This window comes from Sapajus apella, unplaced genomic scaffold, assembly GCF_009761245.1.
Source record: "Sapajus apella isolate SASKATOON/1434 unplaced genomic scaffold, GSC_monkey_1.0 scaffold61, whole genome shotgun sequence".
NCBI lineage: Eukaryota > Metazoa > Chordata > Mammalia > Primates > Cebidae > Sapajus > Sapajus apella.
In genome coordinates, this window is record NW_022437001.1 from 2,052,164 (window position 1) to 2,077,737 (window position 25,574).

Consider the following 25,574-nt stretch of genomic DNA (forward strand, 5'->3'; position numbering starts at 1 on the left):
CTCCATTTGGTTTTTACTAAATAAGGAACCTATGTTATAGCACTAAACTGAATGGACTCACAGGCCCCTGGATGCCGTACCTTTTTTTTTTTTTTTTTTTGAGACGGAGTTTCGCTCTTGTTACCCAGGCTGGAGTGCAATGGTGCGATCTCGGCTCACCGCAACCTCCGCCTCCTGGGTTCAGGCAATTCTCCTGCCTCAGCCTCCTGAGTAGCTGGGATTACAGGCACGCGCCACCATGCCCAGCTAATTTTTTGTATTTTTAGTAGAGACGGGGTTTCACCGTGTTGACCAGGATGGTCTCGATCTCTTGACCTCGTGATCCACCCACCTCGGCCTCCCAAAGTGCTGGGATTACAGGCTTGAGCCACCGCGCCTGGCCTTTTTTTTTTGAGACGGAGTCTCGCTCTGTCACCCAGGCTGGAGTGCCGTGGCATGCTCTCACCTCACTGCATTTTCCACCTCCCAGGTTCAAATGATTCTTCTGCCTCTGTCTCCCAAGTACCTGGGATTACAGGTGCCCATCACCATGACCAGCTAACATATTTTGTATTTTTAGTAGAGATGGGGTTTCACCATGTTGGTCAGGCTGTCTTGAACTCCTGACCTCAGGTGATCCGTCTGCCTCAGCCTCCGAAAGTGCTAGGATTATATGCATGAGCCAATGTGCCTGGCTGGTACCTTTTATTTAACCCAGCAGACTCTTATTTTCTTCATCATCAAAGTGACCCAGCAATTGGTTAGGTGCTTAAGAACATAACTTTTATTTATTTATTTATTTATTTATTTTGAGACAGAGTTTCGCTTTGTTGCCCAGGCTGGAGTGTAATGGTGTGATCTTGCATGTACCAACCCCCACCCGCCCCCACTTCCCCCACTAATTTTTGTTTTTTAGTAGAGTTGGAGTTTCACCACTTTGGCCAGACTGGTCTCGAACTCTTGACCTCAAGTGATCCACCTGCCTCAACCTCCCAAAGTGCTGGGATTAAAGGCATGAGCCACCCCGCCCGGCTGGACGTAATTTTTTTAATCCAAGAGGGTACAGTAGAGTTTGTAGTGTTGGTAAGAACAACACAGCCATCTAAAGCTGTGTCTACATGGCAGTCCTAAAATGGTTAAAAAGTGAAAAGCATATAGTAGTTATTCAAAGTCCCCAAATTCAGTTTCTGCCTTGGGATATCCAGACTGACATTATTTTCTTTTCTTTTCTTTCCCTTCCTTCCTTCCTTTCTGCCTTCCTGACTCCCTTCCTTCCCTCTCCTCCTCCTCCTCTTTTTTCTTTTTTAAATTTAAACTGGGGTAATCAGTCATCTTCAGGCAGTTGAACCAGTCTGATGGGTATGCCTCCTACTTCCCCCATTAGAAACTGGCTTGAGACCTTACTGTTTACCGGCTGATGGTTAGAGTTGGATCGACAGGTGCGGCAGTGAAAAAGAGAAAAAAAAAAAGCTTAGCAAACTCCACAAAGAGATTTTGTAAATAGAAATGAAGGCTGTGTAAACAAAGTACCTGTACTGTCTCTAGTTTCCACGGCACACTGAACTCAGCACAAAGGGACCACAGTAGACAGCGTACAATCCACAAAACAGTCTTTTTGTGGGGTAGAGTGGGGCGGGAAAGATTTCTGGCTTCTCCTGTTTTTGTCTAAGAAATCTGCTGACCAATACTTCTGATTCCAATAGCTCACGTGTAAGAACCCTGAAGAATTTTCAGTGATTAAAAAAAAGTGACCAAGACATGAGAACTCAGTTCTCTACAAAGGAAGTCAGAATAATTATTTGTTGATCCTGGAGCAAAAGGATTTTACAAGATTGGAAATGGAGTACACTTTGTAGTCTATGAGCAGTTGTGGGAGTGCTAGAGGAGGGTCTAGGGTATTGGGGGTGGTGCATTCTGCAAAATGGAATTTGGTAACTTTATTCTTCTCACTAGATGTGGTATGAACTTTGCTTAGCCTTCACTCCTTGCATTACCTACAAAAAAAGTGACAGAGAGGAAGTAGGCAACAGTGGGAACTGAGCAGGCAGAGCAGGAGTTTGTACCAGTTTGTTATGTTTAGTTCTAGGTTCTTTTTTGATGTATTTTGAAAGATTAGTACTTATTATATAATTTGAAAGAATTGCATCAGAGATCTATTCTGAAAAAAAAAAAAGAGAATATTTTTGATTCATAGAAACTAATGGTCTGAGTGAGCAGAGAAGAAACTGTCCATGGTCAAGAGTTCCCTCTTTTGAGTCAAGAAATTAATGGAATTTGCAACTGAATCAAAGATTATATGGATGTTCCCAAGGCTAACCAGATTAGCTGGCAAATAGAATACTAAACAGATAAATTGATTGGAAAAGCTTTTCTTTCTTTCTTTTTTTGAGACGGAGTTTTGTTCTTGTTGCCCAGGCTGGAGTGCAATGGCATGACCTCAGCTCACCGCAACCTCTGCCTCCCGGGTTCAAGCGATTCTCCTGCCTCCTGAGTAGCAGGGATTACAGGCATGTGCCACCATGCCCAGCTAATTTTTTGTATTTTTAGTAGAGACGGGGTTTCTCCATGTTGGTCAGGCTGGTCTCGAACTCCTGACCTCGTGATCCACCCGACTTGGCCTCCCAAAGTGCTGGTATTACAGGCGTGAGCCAACATGCCCAGCCTTTTCTTTTTTCTGAGATGGAGTCTTGCTTTGTTGCCCAAGCTGGAGTGCACTGGCAGGATCTCAGCTCATTGCAACCTCCACCTCCTGGTTCAAGCAATTCTCCTGCCTCAGCCTGCCGAGTAGCTGGAATTACAGGCACATGCCACCATACGTAGCTAAGTTTTGCATTTTTAGTAGAGACAGTGTTCCACCATGTTGGCCAGGCTGGTCTCGAACTCCTGACTTTGTGATCCACCTGCCTTGGACTCCCAAAGTGCTGGTATTACAGGCATGAGCCACTGCACCCGGCCTGGAAAAACTTTTATAATTTTTTTTCGAAAAATGTAAAATATAGGGGGATAGGGTCTTACTCTGTCATCCAGGCTGGGGTGCCATCTCGACTCACGGCAGCCTCAACCTCTTGGCCTCAAGTGATCTTCCTACCTCTGCCTCTCAAGCAGCTGGGACTATAGGTGTGCATCACCATGACTGGCTAATTTTTGTATTTTTTGTAGAGAATCTAGAACTAAATCTCCCTATGTTGCCCCAACTGGTCTTGAAATCTTGAGCTCAAGTGATCTGCCCACCTCAGCCTCCCAAAGTGCTGGGATTATAAGCGTGAGCCACTGTGCCTGGCCCTGTTGGTATAGTTGTTTTATAGGTGAGGAAAATGAAACGTCAATAATTTGTTTAATAATTTCTCATAGATAGCCAATAAGTCATGGAAGTAGCAACAGATGTGTTAGGTGCCAAAGCCTATGCTGGTAACTAGTACACAATTTTATGATATTTATAATAGCAAAACACCAGAGAAAGCTTGAATTTAAATAATAGAAGAGTGCTTAAATTGATTTACTATGGTTTAGTCATATATTAATGTAAAGTTATTTACAGTTAATATTATATACAATTAATATTTAAACACAAGTGGCTGGGCGCAATGGCTCACACCTGTAATATTAGCACTTTGGGAGGTCAAGGCAAGCAGATCACCTGAGGTCTGGAGTTTGAGACCAGCCTGGCCAACATGGCAAAACCCTATCCACTAAAAATTTAAAAATTAGCCAGGGAGGCTAATTTTTAAATTTTACTACTCCAAAGGCTGAGGCAGGAGAATCACTTGAACCTGGGAGGTGGAGGTTGCAGTGAAACGAGATCACACAACTGCACTCCAGGCTGAGCGACAGAGCAAGACTCCATCTCAAATAAAACAAAACAAAACCAAACACACACAAAAAAAACCAAAATCCTGGCCCAGCGCAGTGACTCATGCCTGTAATCCCAGCACTTTGGGAGGCCGAGGCAGAAGGATCACCTAAGGTTGGGAGTTTGAGATCAGCCTGACCAACATGGAGAAACACTGTCTCTACTAAAAATACAAAATTAGCCGGGCATAGTGGTTCATGCCTGTAATCCCAGCTACTCGGGAGGCTGAGGCAGGAGAATCGCTTGAACCTGGGAGGCGGAGGTTGCTGTGAGCCGAGATTGCGCCATTGTACTCCAGCCTGGGCAACAAGAGCAAAAGTCCATCTCAAAACAAACAAACAAACAAACAAACAAACAAACAAAAACCCACCCAAATTCCTACAAGTGACATGGAAAATGTTAATGTTATATTTTTACGTGAAAAAAAGCAAGGTACAGTATGTTTGGCATAATCTCAATTCTGTAAGGCACATCCATTTAGTGGGAAGACATACAGCAAATGAGTATTGTAATTATGGGTTTGTTTGTTTTTTTAAGTGGAGTCTCTTGCCCAGGCTGGAGTGCAGTGCAGTGGTGCAATCTCAGCTCACTGCACCCTCCACTTCCTGGGTTCAAGTAATTCTCCTGTCTCAGCCTCCCAAGTAGCTGGGACTACATGCGCACCACCATGTCTGGCTGTTTTTGTATTTTTAGTAGAAATGAGGTTTCACCATGTTGGCCAGGCTAGCCTCGAACTCCCGACCTCAGGTGATTTGCCCACCTCGGCCTCCCAAAGTGTTGGGATTACAGGCAGGAGCCCATTGCGCCTGGCCAATATGCATTACTTTTGCAATTATGTAAGATCTCTCAATGTTATTTAAAGCAGAGGTAAGAAACATAGTTTAGGGGAATAACAAATGTACCATCATCCATTTCCTGACATATAACGAATATTTTGCGGGGAAAGGTGTAGGGGAAAACTGAGCATGTGAATGTCGATGTAGCACAAATACAGGCGCTTTCCCAGGTGCAATCACCAGTACAGATATGTCTCAGAACTTTCCATTTGCTATTATGATACTAACCAGGGGTATGAGTAAGCACAATCACATCCTGATCGTTTTCTTCCCTCTTGAGTCACTTTCCTCCCTTGGCTTCCCTAACTCCACATTCCTATTTTTTATCTACCACATTGGTCTCTCCTTTCTCAGTCGTCTAGTTCCTTCTCCTCTCAGCACCCCTATTTACCTTTCAAAGAGCTCCAGGCTTGGCCTTGAGTCTCCTCTTTATCATTTAACTCAGAGAAAAAGAAAATTAAAATGCTTTACAGAGCCTGGCCAGTAGCAAGCAAGTGAAGCTAGTTCTTGATTTCACTGCTAGTCCTCTTCTAGCTCAGCCCCGTCAGCAGCACCTGTCACTGGTGTATTCTCCCCACTTGCTCAAGTCAAAAACAAGAAGCCATCTTTTGTTTCTCCCTTTTTTCTTTTCTCCCTTGTTTCTCCTCTTCCTCATTCCCTCATGTCCAATACAGTAACAAATCCCACTGATGCTCTTTTCTTTCTTTCTTTCTTTTTTTTTTTTGTAGAGATGGAGTTTTCAAAATATAGCTTTTTTTTTTTTTTTTTTGGAGTCTTGCTCTGTCACCCAGGCTGTAGTGCAGTGGCGTGATCTCAGCTCACTGCAACCTCTGCCTCCTGAGTTCAAGCAATTCTCCAAGCTAGGACTCTAGGCATGCACCACCATGCCCAGCTAATTTTTGTATTTTTTAGTAGAGATTGGGTTTCACTATATTGGCCAGGCTGGTCTTGAACTCCTGACCTCAAGTGATCCACCCTTCTTGGCCTCCCAAAGTACTGGGATTATAGGTGTGAGTCACTGTGCCTGGCCTTGTTTTTTTTTGAGACAGGGTCTCACTCTGTTGCCTAGGCTTCAGTGCAGTGGCATGATCTTGGCTCACTGCAGCCTCAACCTCCTGGGCTCAGGTGATCCTCCAACCTCAGCCTCCTGAGTAGCTGGGATTACTGGCTCGTGCCATCACACCTGGCTAACGTTTGTATTTTTTGTAGAGATGGGGGTTAACTATGTTGCCCAGGCTGGTCTTGAACTCTTGAGTTCAAGCGATCCGCCTGTCTCTGTCTCCCAAAGTGCTGGGATTACAGGTGTGAGCCACAGTGCCCAGCAAAATATATCTTGAATCCCTTTCTTTTTCTTTTCAGCCTCCACCTTGCTTAGACTATTTAAGTGTTGTCCTAAATGGTCTCTTTGCTTTTATTCTTGCTTGGTCACCATCTGTTCTTCACACACAACCATCCAGTTGCACTCATCTCCACATTTGGAATTGAAACCTTAGAGGATATGGCTGTGGTCTTCTTTCATTCTTCCTATTGCAAGGTTAATATTTATCTAGCTTGCTGAATTATCACAATTTTAAATTAGCAGTGCCAGGTCGGGCATGGTGGCTCACGCCTGTAATCCCAGAACTTTAGGAGGCCAAGGTGGGCTAATCACCTGAGGGCGGGAGTTCGAGACCAGCCTGACCAACATGGCAAAACCCCATCTCTACTAAAAATACAGAATTAGCCAGGCATGGTGGCGCGTGTCTGTAATCCCAGCTACTCAGGAGGCTGAGGCAGGAGAATCATTTGAACCCAGAAGGCAGAGGTTACAGTGAGCCAAGATTGCGCACTGCATTCCAGCCTGAAGTGAAACTCTCTCAAAACAAACAAAAATAAAAATAAAAAATAAATTAGTAGTACAAAGAAAACCCACAGTGAATTCACTTTGGTTTCCAAATATTTAACAATGAAATATTTGGGAACTTAAAAAAAAAAAAAAAGGAAAAGAACAGTAAAATTTATTGGCTCGATTGTTCTATTCACCTTGTATGCTACTACCTTGGTTAATTAGTTAATAATGGCTGAGGGAGAATTAGGAAAAGAGGAAAATTATATTCTTTTCTTAATTCTCATCCATCTGTGGCTCGCGCCTGTAATCCCAGCACTTTGGGAAGCTGAGGCAGGCAAATCACAAGATCAGGAGTTCTAGACCAGCCTGGCCAATATGGTGAAACCCCATCTCTACTAAAATTATAAAAAAAAAAATTAGCCAGGCATGGTGGTGCACTCCTGTAATCACAGCTACTGGGGAAGCTGAGACAGGAGAATTGCTTGAACCTGGGAGGCAGAGGTTGCAGTGAGCCGAGATCGTGCCACTGCACTCCAGCCTAACGGCAGAGCAAGACTCCGTCTCAAAAAAACAAAAATCTCATCCATCTGTAAATAACACGACAGAAAGGCTGAATGTAATAAATGTGTACTATAGTCTGGAGGTGGCTTACCAAACTTATTTCCATTTAAGTTAGTCTTACCTCATTTTTCCAGAGCCTCAATTCAGTTAGTTTTCTTTTCTCTCTCTTTTTTTCATCTTCCAAGCTTCTATGATTATGACTCATGGAACTAAAAATAGATCAGTGCTGCTATGTGTTACTTTCTGTATTAGATTTTTCTCAGCTAGTTAAAATGACATAAGCGAAATACATTTTCTTAAAGCTTAAACATGAAGTAAAACGATCTAACAACCTCCTATTTTAAAAGGTTTAATTTAGCAGAGGACTAAAGACCTGCTAATTTTACTGTACAACATGATATAATTTTTTCTGTAGTTGCCAATCATGGAACTTCCATTAATCTCATTTAGATTCTGGAAATTAGAGTACATTTTCCTAAATGATAATTTCTTGTTTACTAACCACATCTTTTTTCTTATGTTTTTGCAGCAGAGTCTTGCTATTTTATTTTATTTTATTTTTTTTTGAGCTGGAGTCTGACTCTGTTGCTCAGTCTGGAGTGCAGTGGCTCGATCTTGGCTCACTGCAGCCTCTGCCTCCCAGATTCAAATGATTCTCCTGCTTCAGCCTCCCAAGTAGCTGGGATTACAGGGGTGCACCACCATGCAAGGCTAATTTTTTTTTTTTGAGATGGAGTCTTGCTCTGTCACCCAGGCTGGAGTGCAGTGACATGATCTTGGCTCACTGCAACTTTCGCCTCCTTGGTTTAAGTGATTTTCCCGCCTCAACCTCCTGAGTAGCTGGGATTACAGGCATGCACCACTACACCCAGCTAATTTTCTGTATTTTAGGTAGAGATAGGGTTTCACCATGTTAGCCAGGCTGGTCTCGAACTCCTGACCTCAAGTGATCTGCCCGTCTTGGCCTCCCAAAGTGCTGGGATTACAGGTGTGAGCCACTGTACCCGGCCTAATTTTTGTATTTTTAGTAGAGATGAGGTTTCGACATGTTGGCCAGGCTGGTCTTAAATTCCTGACCTCATGTAGATCCATTTACCTTGGCCTTCCAGAGTGCTGGGATTACAGGCGTGAGCCACCTCACCCAGTCCCAGCTAATTTTTGGAATTTTAGTAGAGACAGGGTTTCACCATGTTGGCCGGGCTGGTCTTGAGCTCCTGGCCTCAAGTGATCCACCTACACTGGCCTCCCAAAATGCTGGAATTACAAGCGTGAGCCACCTCGCCCAGCCTACTAACCACATTTTGATTTAGAAATGAACTATGGTCGGGTGTGGTGGCCCATGCCTGTAATCTTAGCACTTTCGGAGGCCGAGGCAGGTGGATCACATGAGGTCAGGAGTTCAAGACCAGCCTGACCAACATGGTGAAACCCTGTCTCATCTAAAAAACAAAAATTAGCCAAGCATAATGGCGGGTGCCTGTAATCCCAGCTACTTGGGAGGCTGAGACAGGAGAATCGCTTGAACCCTGGAGGAGAAGGTTGCAGTGAGCCGAGATTGTGCCACTGCATTCCAGTTTGGGAAGCTGAGAGACACAAAGTCTCAAAAAAAAAAAAAAAGAATTACCTAGAAAGCTATAAAAAACACTGATGTCTGTCTGGGTCCTACTTGAGATTCTGATTAGGTATTAGCATTTATAAGCCATTTCAGGTGATTCTAAAAGTTCCAGGTGAATCTAATGACTCAAGATTAAGACCCACTGAATTATTACAGCTTCAAGATGTCATTTTCTTTTCTTTTCTTCGTTTATCTTTTTTTTGAGACAGAGTTTTGCTCTTGTTACCCAGGCTGGAGTGCAATGATGCAATCTCGGCTCACCACAACCTCCACCTCCCAGATTCAAGCAATTCTCCTGCCTCAGCCTCCCAAGTAGCTGGGATTACAGGCACCCACCATCATGCCTGGCTAATTTTTGTATTTTTAGTACAGACAAGGTTTCACCATGTTGGCCAGGCTGGTCTCGAACACCTGACCTCATGATTTACCAGCCTCGGCCTTCCAAGGTGCGGGGATTACAGGTGTGAGCCAACATGCCCGGCCACATAATTTTTTTTCATTAAAAAAAAAACAAAACAAGTATTCAGGATGATCTGTTTTCTGTAGCCTATTGTGTGAGCACAGAGTCAGTTCCACTTCTCCTTTGTGCAAGGGTAATAAACACTATGCTGACATTTTAAGTAATCACAATACTATTTAATGTCATGGGATCAGAGTTACTCAAACTCAGGTTCCTTATATATAAAAAGTGCCTACAGGCTGGTGTGGTGACTTACACAGTTCCAAGCACTTTGGGAAGCCAAAGCAGGAGGATTGCTTGAGGCTAGGAGTTTGAGACCAGCCAGAGCAACATAGTAAGACTCCCTAGGGGGAATGGGGGAGAAGAGTATCTATAAAGAGTATGGTCAGGCTCAGTGGCTCATGCCTATAATCCCAGCATTTTGGGAGCCTGAGGCAGGCAGATCACCTGAACTACATGATGAAACCCCATCTCTACTAAAAATTAAAAAAAATTAGCTCGGCATGGCAGCACCCGCCTGTAATCCCAGCTACTCGGGGGGTAAAGCATGAGATTTGCTTGAACCCAGGAGGTGGAGGTTGCAGTGAGCTGAGATAGCACCACTGCTCTCTAGCCTGGGCACCCGAGGGAGACTGTCTCAAAAATAAATAAATAAATAAATGTAAAAAGTGTAATCAAAGTGGGGGTGATAACATGCATTTTTCAACACATACAGAGCAACCCTTTTACTGTTCTATAGCTCTATCCAGAAGAAAAATCTAATTATTTAAGAGTCATAGTTGAATTCAGTTGTCCTCTAAGGTTAAAATGTCCAATCATTCTGGAGCCTTGATATCCTGGAATAACCTTCCCAAATAATTCAACTGGCTTATTCCTACTTATTCTTTAAAATTCAGGTCTGGTGTCACCTCTCTTGGAAGTCTCTTTTAGGTTTTCATAGGCTTAACATACTGCATTGAGTCCTCAAGGCAGGGACTGAATTTTTCACTTCTTAACCTAAATGTCTAATGCAATGCTGCTACATTAGAATGCTAAAAAATATTTTTTGGAATGACTTAAGTTAATGAGTGAATTTCTTTTTGTTTTAAATATCTTTTGGTCCTATTTGGTGCGACTTTATCAATGACACATGAAGAAGAGTCCCTTTATTTATTTAAAGACAGAGTCTTTGCTCTGTCACCCAGGTTGGAGTGCAGTGGCATGATCTTGGCTCACTGCAACATCTGCCTCCCCAGTTCAAGTGATTCTCCTGCCTCAGCATCCCAAGTAGCTGGGATTACAGGCATGTTCCACTACACACGGCTAATTTTTGTATTTTTAGTAGAGATGGAGTTTCCCTATGTTGGCCAGGCTGAGTCCCTTGATTTAATATGTCATGAAACTTTTCCATGTGTATTAACTATCTCCAATGCCCACTCTATGGAAGAACCAGAATTTACAACTTCTCTTTGTGTGTGTTAGACATTCATATTGTTTCTAAATTTTTGAAATTATAAATAATTCTAAAATGAAAAGATTTTAGCTGTATCTTTGAGGTACCTGGTTATACCTTGGATATATCCTTAAGAGTGTAAGTGCGGCTGGGCACTGTGGCTCACACCTGTTATCCCAGCACTTTAGGAGGCTAGGCCCAGTGGATCACAAGGTCAGGAGATTGAGACCATCCCACCTAACATGGTGAAACCCCATTTCTACTAAAAATATAAAAAATTAGCCAGGAGTGTTGGCATTCGCCTGTAGTCCCAGCTATTAGGGAGGCTGAGGCAGGAGAATCACTTGAACCTGGGAGGCGGAGGTTGCAGTGAGCCAAGATCTCACCACTGCACTCCAGCCTGGGCAACAGAGTGAGACTCTGCCTCAAAAAAAAGGAAAAAAAAAAGAGGGGAAGTGCAGTGTATTATTGACTCTCAGTGATGTTGTACATTTACAGTAAATAAGAGTGTACATTTCCTCTTTGCCATAGTATAAATATTTGCAATGAAAAGGTAAAGATGTTATCTCAAACTATCTGAATTTACATTCCTTTATTAGTAGAGTTGAATTTGTACGTACTTCTTAGCAGAGAAACTCATATGGAGTTTCTGTAAGGAAATTGATATCTCCTCTAATAAAATTAAACCCAGTTCTTCTTAGTTAGCAACAAAGGGAAAAACCTCCTTGGAAAATTCCTTGTAGACCTTATAACCCCAGATATGATCCCACAAAATTCCCCTTTCCTTTTAAAATATCTGGCTAACAGATATAGGTGATGGGGAGGAAGGCAGCAAATCACTGCCACGTGTGTACCTATACAACAGTCTTGCATGTTCTTCACATGTACCCCAAAACCTAAAATGCAATAAAAAATAAAATAAAAAATAATAGTAATACAAAGACATTTTTCAAAGAAAAAGAATAAAGTTTATACATGGAATTTCAAAGTTATAAAGCATATGAACTATAGGTGATTATTTACATTAAAAAGTATTCTTAAAAAAAAAAAATCTGGCCGGGCGCGGTGGCTCACGCCTATAATCCCAGCACTTTGGGAGGCTGAGGCGGGTGGATCACGAGGTCAAGAGATCGAGACCATCCTGGTCAACATGGCGAAACCCCGTCTCTACTAAAAATACAAAACATCAGCTGGGCATGGTGGCACGTGCCTGTAATCCCAGCTACTCAGGAGGCTGAGGCAGGAGAATTGCCTGAACCCAGGAGGCGGAGGTTGCGGTGAGCCGAGATCGTGCCATTGCACTCCAGCCTGGGTAACAAGAGCAAAACTCCGTCTCAAAAAAAAATCTGGCTAAATACAGGGTTATCACTTAACCCTCTTTGCTTAGCTTCTGGGCTGAGGCACTTTCAGGCTGCTTGGTTCCCGGGGGCTGCCCACCGAACCCTCTTTAACACATGCAGGCCCAATTATGGGGACTCTGGATTGCAGCATAGCTGTGACCAGGCTGGAACATTTTATTTTTTAAAAATTAATTTATTTAAAAAAATTTAAAAAATTTTTTTTGAGACGGGGTTTTTCTCTTGTTTCCCAGGCTGGAGTGCAGTGGCTATTCACAGGCAAGATCCCACTACTGATCAGCACTGGAGTTTTGACCTGCTCCGTTTCCGACCCAGGCCGGTTCACCCCTCCTTAGGCAACCTGGTGGTCTCCCGCTCCCGGGAGGTCACCATATTGATGCCGAACTTAGTGTGGACACCCGATCAGCATAGCGCACTGCAGCCCAGAACTCCTGGGTTCAAGCGATCCTCCCACCTCAGCCTCCTGAAGCTGGGACTACAGGCATGTGCCACCGTGCCAGGCTAAATTTTTTTAAATTAAAAAAAAATTTTTTTGAAGAAAAGGTTTTGGTGAGGTGCCGCCATTTCTTCCGTCCTCGGTCTCTGCGCCTTTCGCAGAGCTTCCAGCGGCGCTATGTTGGGCCAGAGCATCCGGAGGTTCACAACCTCTGCGGTCCGTAGGAGCCACTATGAGGAGGGTCCTGGGAAGAATTTGCCATTTTCAGTGGAAAACAAGTGGCGATTGCTAGCCACGATGTGTTTGTACTTTGGATCTGCATTTGCTACACCCTTCTTAATATTAAGACACCAACTGTTCAGGAGGCTGAGGCAGGAGAATTGCCTGAACCCAGGAGGCGGAGGTTGCGGTGAGCCGAGATCGCGCCATTGCACTCCAGCCTGGGTAACAAGAGCGAAACTCCGACTCAAAAAAAAAAAAAAAAAAAAAAGACACCAACTGCTTAAAAAATAAGAATGTTTCAACTCATCCACTTAACAGATATGAAGAACATTTTAAGAGGTGCAGTCTCTGGAAAATGGATCAAACTCACATGGCATACTAGATATGTGTGTAAATAAACTTTTGACATGAAAAAAAATTTTTTTTTTTCTTAACTGGTTTGTTTTTGTCAGGTTGGAACATTTTAAAAGTTTTTATTATTTTTTTTTTTTTTAGAGATGGGGTTTCACTATGATGGCCAGGCTGGTCTCAAACTCCTGACCTCAAGTGATCCACCCGCCTCAGCCTCCCAAAGTGCTGGGATTACAGGCGTGAGCCACCGTGCCCCGCCATTTTAAAAGTTTTTACGACGAATAAACAGAAGTAATATGGTTTCCCACCCAACCCACCCCACCCAAAAAAGGTAATATGGTCAGGGATAAAACTAGATAATCTCTTTCACCTGATGTTTTGGCTTTATCTCTCTTCTATATAGAAACAACTCAAGACTCTGTAAGTTAACTGAATCCATGTTCAATTCTGCACCCCCAACAGTTAGGGATGTTGTTATCTGAAGGCTAGAATATTCAAGATGGCTTACGCATGTCATAGTTGGTGCTGGTTGTTGACTGGGAGTTCAGCTGGGGCTGTTGACTGATGGGCCTCAGTTGTTCTCCATGTGGCTTCTCCAAGTAGATTGCGTTCCAAGAGGGAATGTTCCAAGCATGCTACCACATGACAGAAGTTATCTTTCTCTCTTTACTTAGAGTACTAGTAAGCAATTGAGTGTTCAAACTCCAGAGAATGAGGGCTAGGAAAAGTAATCTCCTTTCCTATCTGCTTGAAGTCAACTTCCTGGTGTCTTATTTCTTGTGTGAACTCCTACCTCTATCCTGATGATGGAAATGCAAACCTACCACTTTAAGGGGATGCACCTACCTCTCAGAGACCTCAACTGCACAAGCCATTCAGAACTTAGCTGATAAATGCCAACAGCCATTCTAGTGATATGCACTTATATAGATCGGTGGTGTGGCAGTGCAACATTCCATTGCAGTCTAATGGCACGATCTTACTATCATAAGTGAACACTACAAGTGGGCTACCCGTTTACATCTTACTTAAGAAAATAGAGAAGGAAAAAATAGAAAAGACAAATCAACCAACCTGTCTATGACCTTATCAACTACATGAAGTACTGCATTAATAATTTATGTCTTGGCTGGGCGCAGTGGCTCACACCTGTAATCCTAGCACTTTGGGAGGCTGAGGTGGGTGGATCACCTGAGGTCAGGAGTTCAAGACCAGCCTGGCCATCATGATGAAACCCCATCTTAAAAAAAAAATTATGTCTTAAAAGGTATGTTTTGATTAGCATATCTGCTTAAAGTGAAGTTGCCCTTTTCAAAGTCTCTACACTTTGTGTGACATACACAAGGGAAAAATGTTTTTTAAAATGTCCAAGACTGGCCAGGCGCGGTGGCTCACGCCTATAATCCCGGCACTTTGGGAGGCCGAAACGGGTGGATTACGAGATCAAGAGATCGAGATCATCCTGGTCAACATGGTGAAACCCCGTCTCTACTAAAAATACAAAAATTAGCTGGGCATGGTGGCGCACGCCTGTAGTCCCAGCTACTCGGGAGGCTGAGGCAGGAGAATTGCTTAAACCTAGGAGACAGAGGTTGCGGTGAGCCAAGATGGCGCCATTGCACTACAGCCTGGGTAACAAGAGCGAAACTCCGTCTCAAAAAAAAAAAAAAAAAAATGTCCAAGATATAGTAAGTTGATGTGGATCATTTTGAACTTAAATAATCACATAAGCTTTTTTTTTTTTTTTTTTTTTTTTTTTGTTGGGGGTGCCTTTTCACCCCGGGAGGGGTGTTGTGGTACCATCTCAGCTCACTGCAATCTCTGCCTCCCAGGTTCAAATGATCCTCCCACCTCAGCCTCCCAAGTAGCTTGGACTACAGGTGTGCACCACCATATTCAGCTAATTTTTAAAAATATTTTTAGAAGAGACGGTGTTTCACCATGTTGGCCAGGCTGGTCTCGAACTTCTGACCTCAAGTGATCTACCTGCTTTGGCCTCCCAAAGTGCTGCTGAGATTTCAGGAGTGAGCCAGTGTGCCCAGCTACGTAAACTTTTAATGTTAAACTCTGGAGTTTCTAACTATAAATAGGTAACATTTTTTGCCTTTAAATTCTAATTGCTCCCAGTGTCAAATACCCAGTGAAAATATCATTAATAAGGGCTACTAACATTTGAAGTTTTATTTAACATTAGTAAGATTTAATGAGTAGTAAAAGCAATGTGTTTGACTTTCTCATAGGAAGGACTAGAAAACCATTGCCATGCACTTCCAGCCTAAGATATCATAAGCTATGCTTAATAATTTGAAGAAACTCCAAGTCAGCGTGTACAGCGAATCATGTAGGTGGTGCTTTCCCCGAGTTATCATGTAATCTATACCCTAGGAAAATGCCAAAAAGTTACAATTGGGTGGATTGGGTGATTTTCCAATAGAAAGAAAATTCCATCCCATCTTTGTTCTCAAAACATTTTATTTTGCCTATAGGTAAGGGTTTGTAGATCAATAATCTTCTTGATTTCAGCATGAAATTACCTTCTCTTTGCTTGAGTGACTCTGAGTTATGCAGAAGACCTCCTGTTCTGAATCCACTATGTATTTTTTTCTGAAAAGATTTCAATGTATGTTGAAGACAAGGAAAATTATGAAAACTTTTAGTCCTTCGTTGTGTCAAGTTACTGATGTTAGCATGATATACAAATTAGATGGTGATGGGAAACTTGAGCCTGGTTTTATAGGAGGTAATTTTTTTTTCTTCCTTTTTTTGGGGAGGAGTTATGATACAGGGATATAGGCAGTTCTATAAACTCATCTGCTAATAGTTCATATGAAAGCTTTTGACTAGAAAACTTCCATAACAGTGCAGAAGATACAAACAAATGGTAAAACTGCTTTCCATTTGTTTTAACATAACTCCCCCTACCACCCTTTTTCTTTGAGACAGGGTCTTGCTGTGTAGCCCAGGCTGGAGTGCAGTGATGAAATTTTGACATACCACAGCCTCGACTTCTTGGGCTCAAGTGATCCTCCCACCTCAGACCTTCAAATAGCTGGGACCACAGGCACACACCACCACACCTGGCTAATTTTTGCATTTTTTTGTAGAGACGGGTTGTAACCATGTTGCCCAAGCTGGTCTTCTATTCCTGAGCTCAAGCAATCTGTCTACCTTGGCCTCCCAGGGTGCTGGGATTATAAGCATGAACCACCACCATGCCTGGCCTCCCCCTACTTTTTTTTTTTTGAGACGGAGTTTCGCTCTTGTTACCCAGGCTGGAGTGCAATGGCACAAGCTCGGCTCACTGCAACCTCCGCCTCCTGGGTTCAGGCAATTCTCCTGCCTCAGCCTCCTGAGTCGCTGGGATTACAAGCACACGCCACCATGCCCAGCTAATTTTTTGTAGTTTTAGTAGAGACGGGGTTTCACCATGTTGACCAGGATGGTCTCGATCTCTTGACCTCGTGATCCACCCGCCTCGGCCTCCCAAAGTGCTGGGATTACAGGCGTGAGCCACCGCGCCTGGCCTACTTTTTTTTTTTTGATATGGGATCTTGCTCAGTCACCCAGGCTGCAGTGCAGTGGCACCATGACAGCTCACTGCGGCCTGGAGCTCCTCAGCTCAAGTGACCCTCCCACGTTGGCCTCCCCAGTAACTGGGACTACAGGTATTTTCTACCATGCCTGGCTAATTTTTAACTTTTTGTAGAGAAGAGGTCTTGCTATGATGCCCATGCTGGTCTCAAGCAATCCTCCCTTCTTGGCCTCCCAAAGTGCTTGGATTACAGGCATAAGCCACTGTGCCTGGCCAAGACACCCATTTATACCACGATTTTCCTCCTTCTCACTGCTAACAGGTGTGTAGACTCAGACAAGGGCTTTCAGGTGAGAAAAATTAAAGCAAGTAACTTTAGAGTTTTGACTCAATCCAAATAATATGAATACCTATAATATGTAAAGTATTGTGCTATAAAGGAACTTAAGATTTTATAGGCAGATAGTCATCCTGAAGCATTCCAAGATTCTATACTGTATACCTAAATAATAATCCACAGTGATTGCATTTTAACTGGCTTGCCTAGAAGTGAAGTTTCCCCCTACTACTAAGCAAATAGGGAACTATGCTGCTTTCTGCAGTGAAACTCCAATTTTTGCCAACTATTTTATTTTAACCATGGACAAAGAGGTTGAAAATTTTTACAAATAGGGCTAAGTGCAGTGGCTCACAACTGCAATCCCAGCACTTTGGGAGGCCGAATCACCTGAGGTCGGGAGTTTGAGACCAGTCTGACCAATATGGAGAAACCCCATCTCTACTAAAAATACAAAATTAGCTGGGTCTGGTAGCACATGCCTGTAATCCCAGCTACTGGGGAGGCTGAGGCAGGAGAATTGCTTGAACCCAGGAGGCGGACGTTGTGGTGAGTCAAGATTGAGATGGAGCCATTGCATTCCAGCATTTTCACAAGAGTGAAACTCCATCTCAAAAAAATAAACTTTACAAACGATTGACAATCTGTTTAGATTTTTATTTTTATTTTTTTGATGGAGCTTGCTCATATTGTCCAGGCTGGAGTGCAAAGGGATGGTCTCAGCTCACTGTGACCTCTATCTCCCAGGTTCAAGCAATTCTCCTGCCTCAGTCTCTCGTGAAGTTGGGATTACAGGCACCCACTTTCATGCTCGGCTAATTTTTGTATTTTTAGTAGAGATGGGGTTTCACCATGTTGACCAGGCTGGTCTCGAACTCCTGACCTTGGGTGATCTGCCTGCCTCGGCCTCCCAAAGTGCTGGGATTGCAGGCATGAGTCACTGTGCCTGGGCCATTTTGGTATTTTTAAAAGGTGTAACACTTTTCTAAAGAAAATACACCCTTGCTTGTTTTTTTTTTTTTTTTTTTTTAAATAGAGACTGGGTCTTGCCATGTTGCACAGGCTGGCCTCAAGTGATCCTCCTGCACTGGCCCCCTAGTGTTGGGATGACAGGTATGAGCAAGTGCATCCAGCCCTCCCTTGCTTCTTTGAGTCTGTTATCTCTTTCTTCCCAAATTTCCATATGAGAGTTAAAATTGTCTACTTTTTTTTGTTTGTTTTTTTGAGAGAGTCTCCCTCTTGCTCTGTTATCCAGGCTGGAGTGCAGTGGCAATTCTCCTGCCTCAGCCTCTCGAGAAGCTGGGATTACAGGCGCCCACTTCCTTGCCCAGCTAATTTTTGTATTTTTAGTAGAAATGGAGTTTCGCCATGTTGGCCAGGCTGTTCTTGAACTCCTGTCCTCAGGTGATCCACCTGCCTCGGCCTCCCAAAGTGCTGGGATTACAGGCGTGAGCCACCGCACCTGGCCTCTGCTCACTTTGCAAGGTTAACTTAAATAACTTTTTCTTCAGGAACGATTTTGTTCCTCAAACCACTATAATTTTTCCTGACTCCTCCAGAATTCTTACTTTTAACCCCACTTTTTGCTTCACTTTCATTTTGGGAGCTAGGAGTATTTTAAACATTTTTTTTTTTTTTTTTTGAGACGGAGTTTCGCTCTTGTTACCCAGGCTGGAGTGCAATGGCGCGATCTCGGCTCACCGCAACCTCCGCCTCCTGGGTTCAGGCAATTCTCCTGCCTCAGCCTCCTGAGTAGCTGGGATTACAGGCATGTGCCACCATGCCCAGCTAATTTTTGTATTTTAAGTAGAGACGGGGTTTCACCATGTTGACCAGGATGGTCTCGATCTCTTGACCTCGTGATCCACCCGCCTCGGCCTCCCAAAGTGCTGGGATTACAGGCGTGAGCCACCGCGCCCGGCCCGATTTTAAACATTTTAAATAAGGCCTTTTGACCTTAAAGGATACACGTGGGTGAAAAACCACCTTCCTCTAAATTTATTTTTTACTCACACACTAGGAAGAATGTTTTACTGTTAATAGTGGGTGGAAGGAAGGGATACTGAGTATGATGACCTATCTGTACTACCGAATATAATTTATCTTTTGATCTCCTCTGAGAATGATGCGAGCCTAATCTTCACACTGGAAAATCACGAGGAAAAAATCCTTCGGAGATCTACAGGCACAATGAACCCTGTCTCCACGCTGTTTGTAGCAGCTGTCTCAGGAATCCTCTCCCTAGAATGAATGTGGGAGAGGTTTGGTGGGGGCGGCAGCTGCAAAGCAAGGAATCTTTCCCTTTCCTCGTTGACTCGGTCTCCTCCCCTCCTCTCCCCGTCCCGAATGGTGGCAGCTGCCGAGGCATCCCAGTGGAAATCTCCAAGTCTCCGCCGAGTGCGGCGGGGGTGACTCCTCGCTCCCCTTGGGCAGGGACAGCAGTCTCACTGGCTCCAGCGCCGCCACCTCTCTGGCTCGGAGAGGTCCCTCAGGTGTTCTTCTCCAAGTCCAATGAGACACCTTGGCAGCGCGGGGCGGGTTCTCTACGTGCCAAGAGACCCTACGGTAACTTAACAACAGCAGGAGCCCCAGAATCCCCGCCTCAGCACTTGCAGAAACACCTTTCAGGTCCGAAAGTGAAAGCGGGGAAAGTGTAGGCCCCTGGACGGAAGGGTCTCTCCCCGCCGGATCCGGGACACACCTGGTGCTACGAGAGCAGGGCGCCCGCTGGCTGCGCGCCCTCACACCCGGTGCAGCCGGAAGCCCGAGCCCAGCACTCCAGTCCGCTCCAGGCCCTCTCCTCGGTTCGCGCGGTTGCCTCCGCCTTCGCGCCCTCCCGCCCCTCGCGCTCGCGCACGCGCACGCCGCGCCCGACAGCCCTCGGCGCTGTCATGGCGGCCGGGAGCAGCTTCAGTGGGCACAGGGACTGCCGCGCGAGCCGTGGCGGGGCGAGCTGTGGCAGTAGCATCCTCACCACTCGCAGCAGCCTCAGCCGTGGCGTCCGTAGCGCCGGCAGCGGCTGCTTTTGCAAAAGCTGAGCGCAGGGGAGGGGGCGGGCCAGGAAGCCATGGAGTTCAGTGCAGCCGCGGACTCCCGGGGAGCGGACTAGGGAAACTTGGAGGCTGCGACCAGGTGCACTGACCTCTCTGTCCTCCCTTCTCTCCTTGAGGTCGCCGCTCGGCTTCTCGGGCCGGCCCCCTCCCTTCCTGCCACCACACACACCTCCCCTCCTCTTCTCGTCGAATCTCAGGTGCTTGAGAGAGGTGTTCCACTCCTCCCCCTGGGCCGAGCGTTTAGAATATCACCGCCCCCTTCCCCCGCCTTTTCCTGCCCTGAATCTCCGCCGCCACCTCCGTCTCGCTGCTCCCGGGCCGGGGGTGAGGACGAGTCCGGAGTATTTGGGTGAGGAGGAACTTTCTACCTCTCTGGTAGCTTGGGTGCCCCCTTCTTTCCTCCGACCCCTCCTTTCCCCGCTACAGTTTCTCTTTCTGGTGCACCTGTGAGGAGAGGTTACCCTGCGCCTAGAACCTGCGCGATTGTGGGGGAGGAGTGAGCCTGTTCGGGGGCCTCTTGGACCCGCCTTCACCCAGAACCCAGCTCTTTGAGCCGGGGAGAAGTGAGTGGCTAGTACTGGGGTGCCTTTAGTAACTTATTTGACCGACAATAACTATTTCCCTCTTGTCCCCCCCCCCACAAACCCTAAAACAAAACCTAGCCTATTTAACATATATTTAATCTTCCAATAGGGTTTGGCGTTGTTGTCAGCCTCGGGGAGAGAGATTGGACAAATATTCTCCAAGACGAGGAGGGCGACGCCAAGGACTTTCCACATCTACTGCTTTGGGGTTTCTCCACAAGTTGGAAGAGAGACCCTTTGGTTTTGTGTGTTGTGCTCATTACCAGTGCAGCGACTGCTGTCCCAGGGTGACTCTGAGTTGTCCTTTCTCGTGAGCTAGCAATGGCTAGCGAAGACAATCGTGTCCCTTCCCCGTCACCAACAGGTGATGACGGGGGAGGTGGAGGGAGAGAAGAAACCCCTACTGAAGGGGGTGCATTGTCTCTGAAACCAGGGCTCCCCATCCGGGGCATCAGAATGAAATTTGCCGTGTTGACGGGTTTGGTTGAAGTTGGAGAAGTGTCCAATAGGGATATTGTAGAAACTGTCTTTAACCTGGTAAGTCGATAAATATTTTATAAGCATATACTCTTTTCAGTGGGTTGGGGAACAAGACCTTAAAGCTGGAGCCATGTGCTTTACTCACATTGATCGTGACTTTTTTCATAGATAGGAACACAAAATTCGAACTTAAATGAAGCAATTTCTTGTATTTTTTAGATTAAAGGGAATTGTGCAGACTTAGATGATCCAGGTTTTCTGAAAGTGAACACATCACTTTTGTGCTAAGGAAATAATTGTTGCTATGGAAGTACTGGGGAGAGGTTCTAGCGGAGGAGTTATCTATACGTTTTTTTTTTCTTGGCAAGTATGTCAAAGTCTGCGTTTCTCTTTACCACTTTAAGTTCTTGTGAACTTATTTTGGATTGAAAATTAATGTCTTTGATTCTGTCGAAGTCATGTTTTGCTATAATAAGTTTAAAAATTTTTGTAGGGGTGATTAAAGACTAATTTGCTGCACAGTTAGTATTTTTATTTTTGACTAATTTTATTTTTAGACATAACGAAAGTCAAATTGGGGGTGAATTTAGGATTACATTTAAAGTAATCTTGTGAAAATTGAATGGCAATATGAAAACGGGAATTGAAACAGATACAGTATAATCTTTATGTGTTTTATAAATTCATGTCTGGCAGTAAAGCATACTTAGTCATTGGAAGTTGCTGATTATACTAAGATGAACTATGAATGCTTTTTTTTCTGGGTGGGGGGTGGGAGCGGGGATGAGGCCTCTTTGTGTTGCCCAGGCTGTTCTCAGACTTCTAGGTTCAAGCTATTTTCCTGCTTCAGCCTTCTGAGTAGTTGTGATTATAGGCATGCATCACTGTATATGGCTTAAATGGTTTTCAAATTGAGGTATAGTTCACATATTATACAATTCGACCTTTAATTTATTAACTTATTTATTTATTTAGAATGAGGTCTCACTATGTTGCCTAGGCTAGTCTTGAATTCCTAGGTTCAGGTGATTCTCCCCACTCAGTCTCCTAAGTAGCTGGGACTGCTGGCATGCATCATTGCTCCTGGCTTGGTTATCATTTGTAATGGAGACTTTTTAGATTTCTTTATTCCAGCCTCTCTTGCTCATCGATCTAAATAATCAAGAGGAAATCTGGCTCTAAAATACTTGCCCCTTTTCTACGTACCCACTTGTGTTAGAGGGTAACAGGACCAAATATAAACATGCAGTAATAGTAATAACTGTTGAGCACCATTCCTTTGCCTCTGTTTTCAAGGTTAGGCTTGTTTTATTGTGGGGCAGTTAATTATTTCTTTCACTAGAGCTTCACTAATGGTCTGGTCACTGGCAGTACAACTTCTAGAATAAGAAAGTAGCTAGATGAAATTATGGCTGGGTGTGGTGGTTTACACCTGTAATCCCAGCACTGCAGGAGGCCAACGCAGGTGGGTCACTTGAGGTCAGGAGTTTGAGACCATCCTGTCCAACATGGTGAAACCCCATCTCTACTAAAAATAGAAAAAATTAGCCAGAAATGCTCGCTTGAACCCAGGAGGCGGAGGTTGCTGTGAGCCGAGATCTGGCCACTGCACTACAGCCTGGGTGACAGAGCTAGACTCAAAAAAAAGAAAGAAAGAAATTCACTTGCTTTTGGAGCGTGAAAACGTTGAACAATTGGATATTTCTATGCCAATTTATTGGGAGTTTATGTATACACTTGTGCATATTTTTTAAAAGTGCATATTATGGATATCTTCAATTATGTGGAAAAAATAGTATAGTATAATGAACACTGGTATCCATTGTGCAGCTTTAACATTTATCAACATTTTGGGGATCTTGTGTGTCTGCATGTGTGTGAGGCTTTCGTATGTAAGTCTGAAGAAGACAAATGGTAAATTGATTGCTTTATCTCAAAATAGACTTGAACAATTTCCGTTTTGATTTTTTTTTTCTTTTTTAAAACTTCATATCCCTTGGATGAGAAACAGAAATCTGTGATAGTAATATAATCCATAATTAGTTGTTTGTGTGTGAAGACACAACATTTTTTGGCAGAAGGAAGATTTGAACTCCTCTGTTCTTTAGAATGTGCTGTGTTGGAGTGGATGACCAAACATGAGTCATTTGCATTTTTATCATTAAAGAAAATCCAAATTCTATAGCGGTAGTTTGCTTATATGCTTCCTAGAACTATAGACCTAGTATAGATTTTAAGGTCATTGGTTAAGTCCTTCAAAGCTGCATATTTGCAGGATAGTAGGTGACTGGGGAGAAGCAGAGAGAAAAGTCTGTTCAATTACACCTCATCTTTAATGTCACTCGCTTGTCAAGTAGGGCAGGGAATGTTGCTGAGAGTATTAGTTAGCAGTTTCTCCCCTTCCATTGTCCCTTATAATACTTGTCATGCTCTTTCATGGATTATCTGGGATCTTGGCCACTCTAGAAAATCTTTGGAAGCAGCTGCGCACAGTGGCTCAAGCCTGTAATTTCAGTACTTTGGGAGCTGAGGCAGAAGGTTCACTTGAGACCAAGACTTTGAGACCAGCCTGGGCACCATAGGGAGACCTTGTCTCTACAGATAGATAGATAGATAGATAGATAGATAGATAGATAGCTGGGCATGGTGGCATATACCTGTAGTATATTGGAACTGAAGTATTGGGATTCTGTAAATAAGTCCATCTCAATATTGTTAGTACTGCTGCACCTAAATATTTCCTTATTGATAGCTGTTAGTTTTTTTTTTTTGAGACAGAGTCTCATTCTGTTTCCCAGGCTGGAGTACAGTGGTGTGATCTAGCCTCACTGCAACCTCTGCCTCCCGAGTTCAAGCAATTCTCCTGCCCCAGCCTCCCAAGTAGCTGGGACCACAGGTGTGCGCCACCATGCCTGGCTACTTTTTGTATTTTTGGTAGAGATGGGGTTTTACTGTGTTGGCCAGACTGTTCTTGAACTCCTGATCTCAGGTGATCCACTCGCCTTGGCCTCCCAAAGTGCTGGGATTAAAGGTTTAAGCCACCATGCCCAGCCTAAATATTAGCTACTTAAGCAATAAAGTTTATACTGTTAAAATTGAACAAGCTCCTCTTCTCCAGAGGTATCCAAATAGTACATGGTAGAGCCATATAAGTTTTCCAGAGTGAGTTCTTTCTTTCTTTCTTTTCTTTTTCTTCTTTCTTTCTTTCTTTTTCTTTTCTCTTCTCTTTTCTTTCCTCCCTCTTTTTCTTCCTTTCTCTCTCTTTCTCTTTTCTCTCCTTCCTTCCTTCCCTCCCTCCTTCCTTCCTTTTTCTCTTTATTTCTCTCTCTCTTTCTGTCTCTTACCCAAATCAAAAGGATCGACCGTCCATCTGTCCTTCCGTCCTTCCTTTTTTTTAAAAAAAAAATTGAGAGGGAGTCTCACTCTGTTGTCCAGGCAGGAGTACAGTAATGCAATCTCAGTTTACTGCAATCTCTGCTGCCCGGGTTCAAGCAATTCTTGTGCCTCAGACTCCAGAGTAGCTGGGTCTACAGGTGCACACCACCACGCCTGGCTAATGTTTTCTGTATTTTTGGTAAAAATGAGGTTTCACCATGTTGGCCAGTCTGGTCTTGAACCCCTGACCTGAGGTGATCTGCCCGCCTTGGCTTCCCAAAGTTCTGGGATTACAGGTGTGAGCCACCGCACCCAGCCCAGAATTTTTTCTTAAATGCTACCTCCCAACTTTGCTAATGTAGCTTGACCTTAATCTGTTACAAGTTACTTTGAAATTTACTACCCTGTTTGTAATTTCTTTTGCAAATCTGCTTTGCAGATAAATTTTGATGAACAGTATGCCAATGTAGTCAAGTGTTTCAAACTTCTGGTCAACTTGTACATTTTTCTATTTGCAGTTTAAAACCATTTTCTTTTGTCTTCATCTGTATGTTAAAGTAATTTGTTAAACTTTTAGAACCAGAATAATGGGTTGGCATGTTTTCAAGAACTTGCTGCTGAGTTTAAGCCTTCCATCAGGTATTTAAACGTATTCAGTGCTACTTAATTCAAGAATAGTGTTTTTCCCATGGGCTGGTGACAAATACATACTTTTATGATTTTTTTTTTTGTTAAATAATTACAGTCACCCCTTGATATATGGGGGATTGGTTCTAGAACCCCTAGTGCATACCACAATTTTCAGAAGCTCCAGTCTCTTTTTTTTTTTTTTTGAGATGGAGTTTCGCTCTTGTTGCCCAGGCTGGGGTGCAATGGTGCGATCTCGGCTCACTGCCGCAATCTCTGCCTCCTGGGTTCAAGCGATTCTCCTGCCTCAGCCTCCTGAGTAGCCGAGATTATAGGCATGCACCACCATGCCTGGCTAATTTTTTTTTTTTTGGTAAGAGAATGGGGTCTCGCTATATTGCCCAGGCAGGTCTCGAACTCCTGGGCTCAAGCTATCCTCCCGCCTCTGCCTCCCTAAGAGCTGGGATTACAGGTGTGAGCCACAGCGCCCAGCCTAATTTTGTATTTTTAGTAGAGATGGGGTTTCTCCATGTTGGTCAGGCTGGTCTTGAACTCCTGACCTCAGGTGATCCGCCGACCTTGGCCTCCCAAAATGCTGGGATTACAGGTGTGAGCCACCATGCCCGGCCTTCAGTCTCTTATATAAAATGGTGTAGTA

The 25,574-nt window shown here is 44.1% G+C and overlaps 1 protein-coding gene across 3 annotated transcripts in view; it reads left to right on the forward strand.

Annotated features, from left to right (window-relative positions):
- The first annotated feature begins 19,677 nt into the window (after positions 1-19,677).
- LRBA (LPS responsive beige-like anchor protein) overlaps positions 19,678-25,574 on the forward strand; it is a 726,864-nt gene continuing 720,967 nt past the window's right edge. The window contains exons 1-2 of one of the 3 annotated variants that reach the window (XM_032246531.1): positions 19,678-19,929; positions 20,544-20,971. In XM_032246531.1, the coding sequence (XP_032102422.1) occupies positions 20,756-20,971 (216 nt within the window). In that variant the 5' untranslated portion in view covers positions 19,678-19,929; positions 20,544-20,755. Of the gene's footprint in view, positions 19,930-20,077; positions 20,200-20,543; positions 20,972-25,574 lie in introns of those variants that run through there. The other 2 variants (XM_032246532.1, XM_032246533.1) reach the window with 2 other exon arrangements.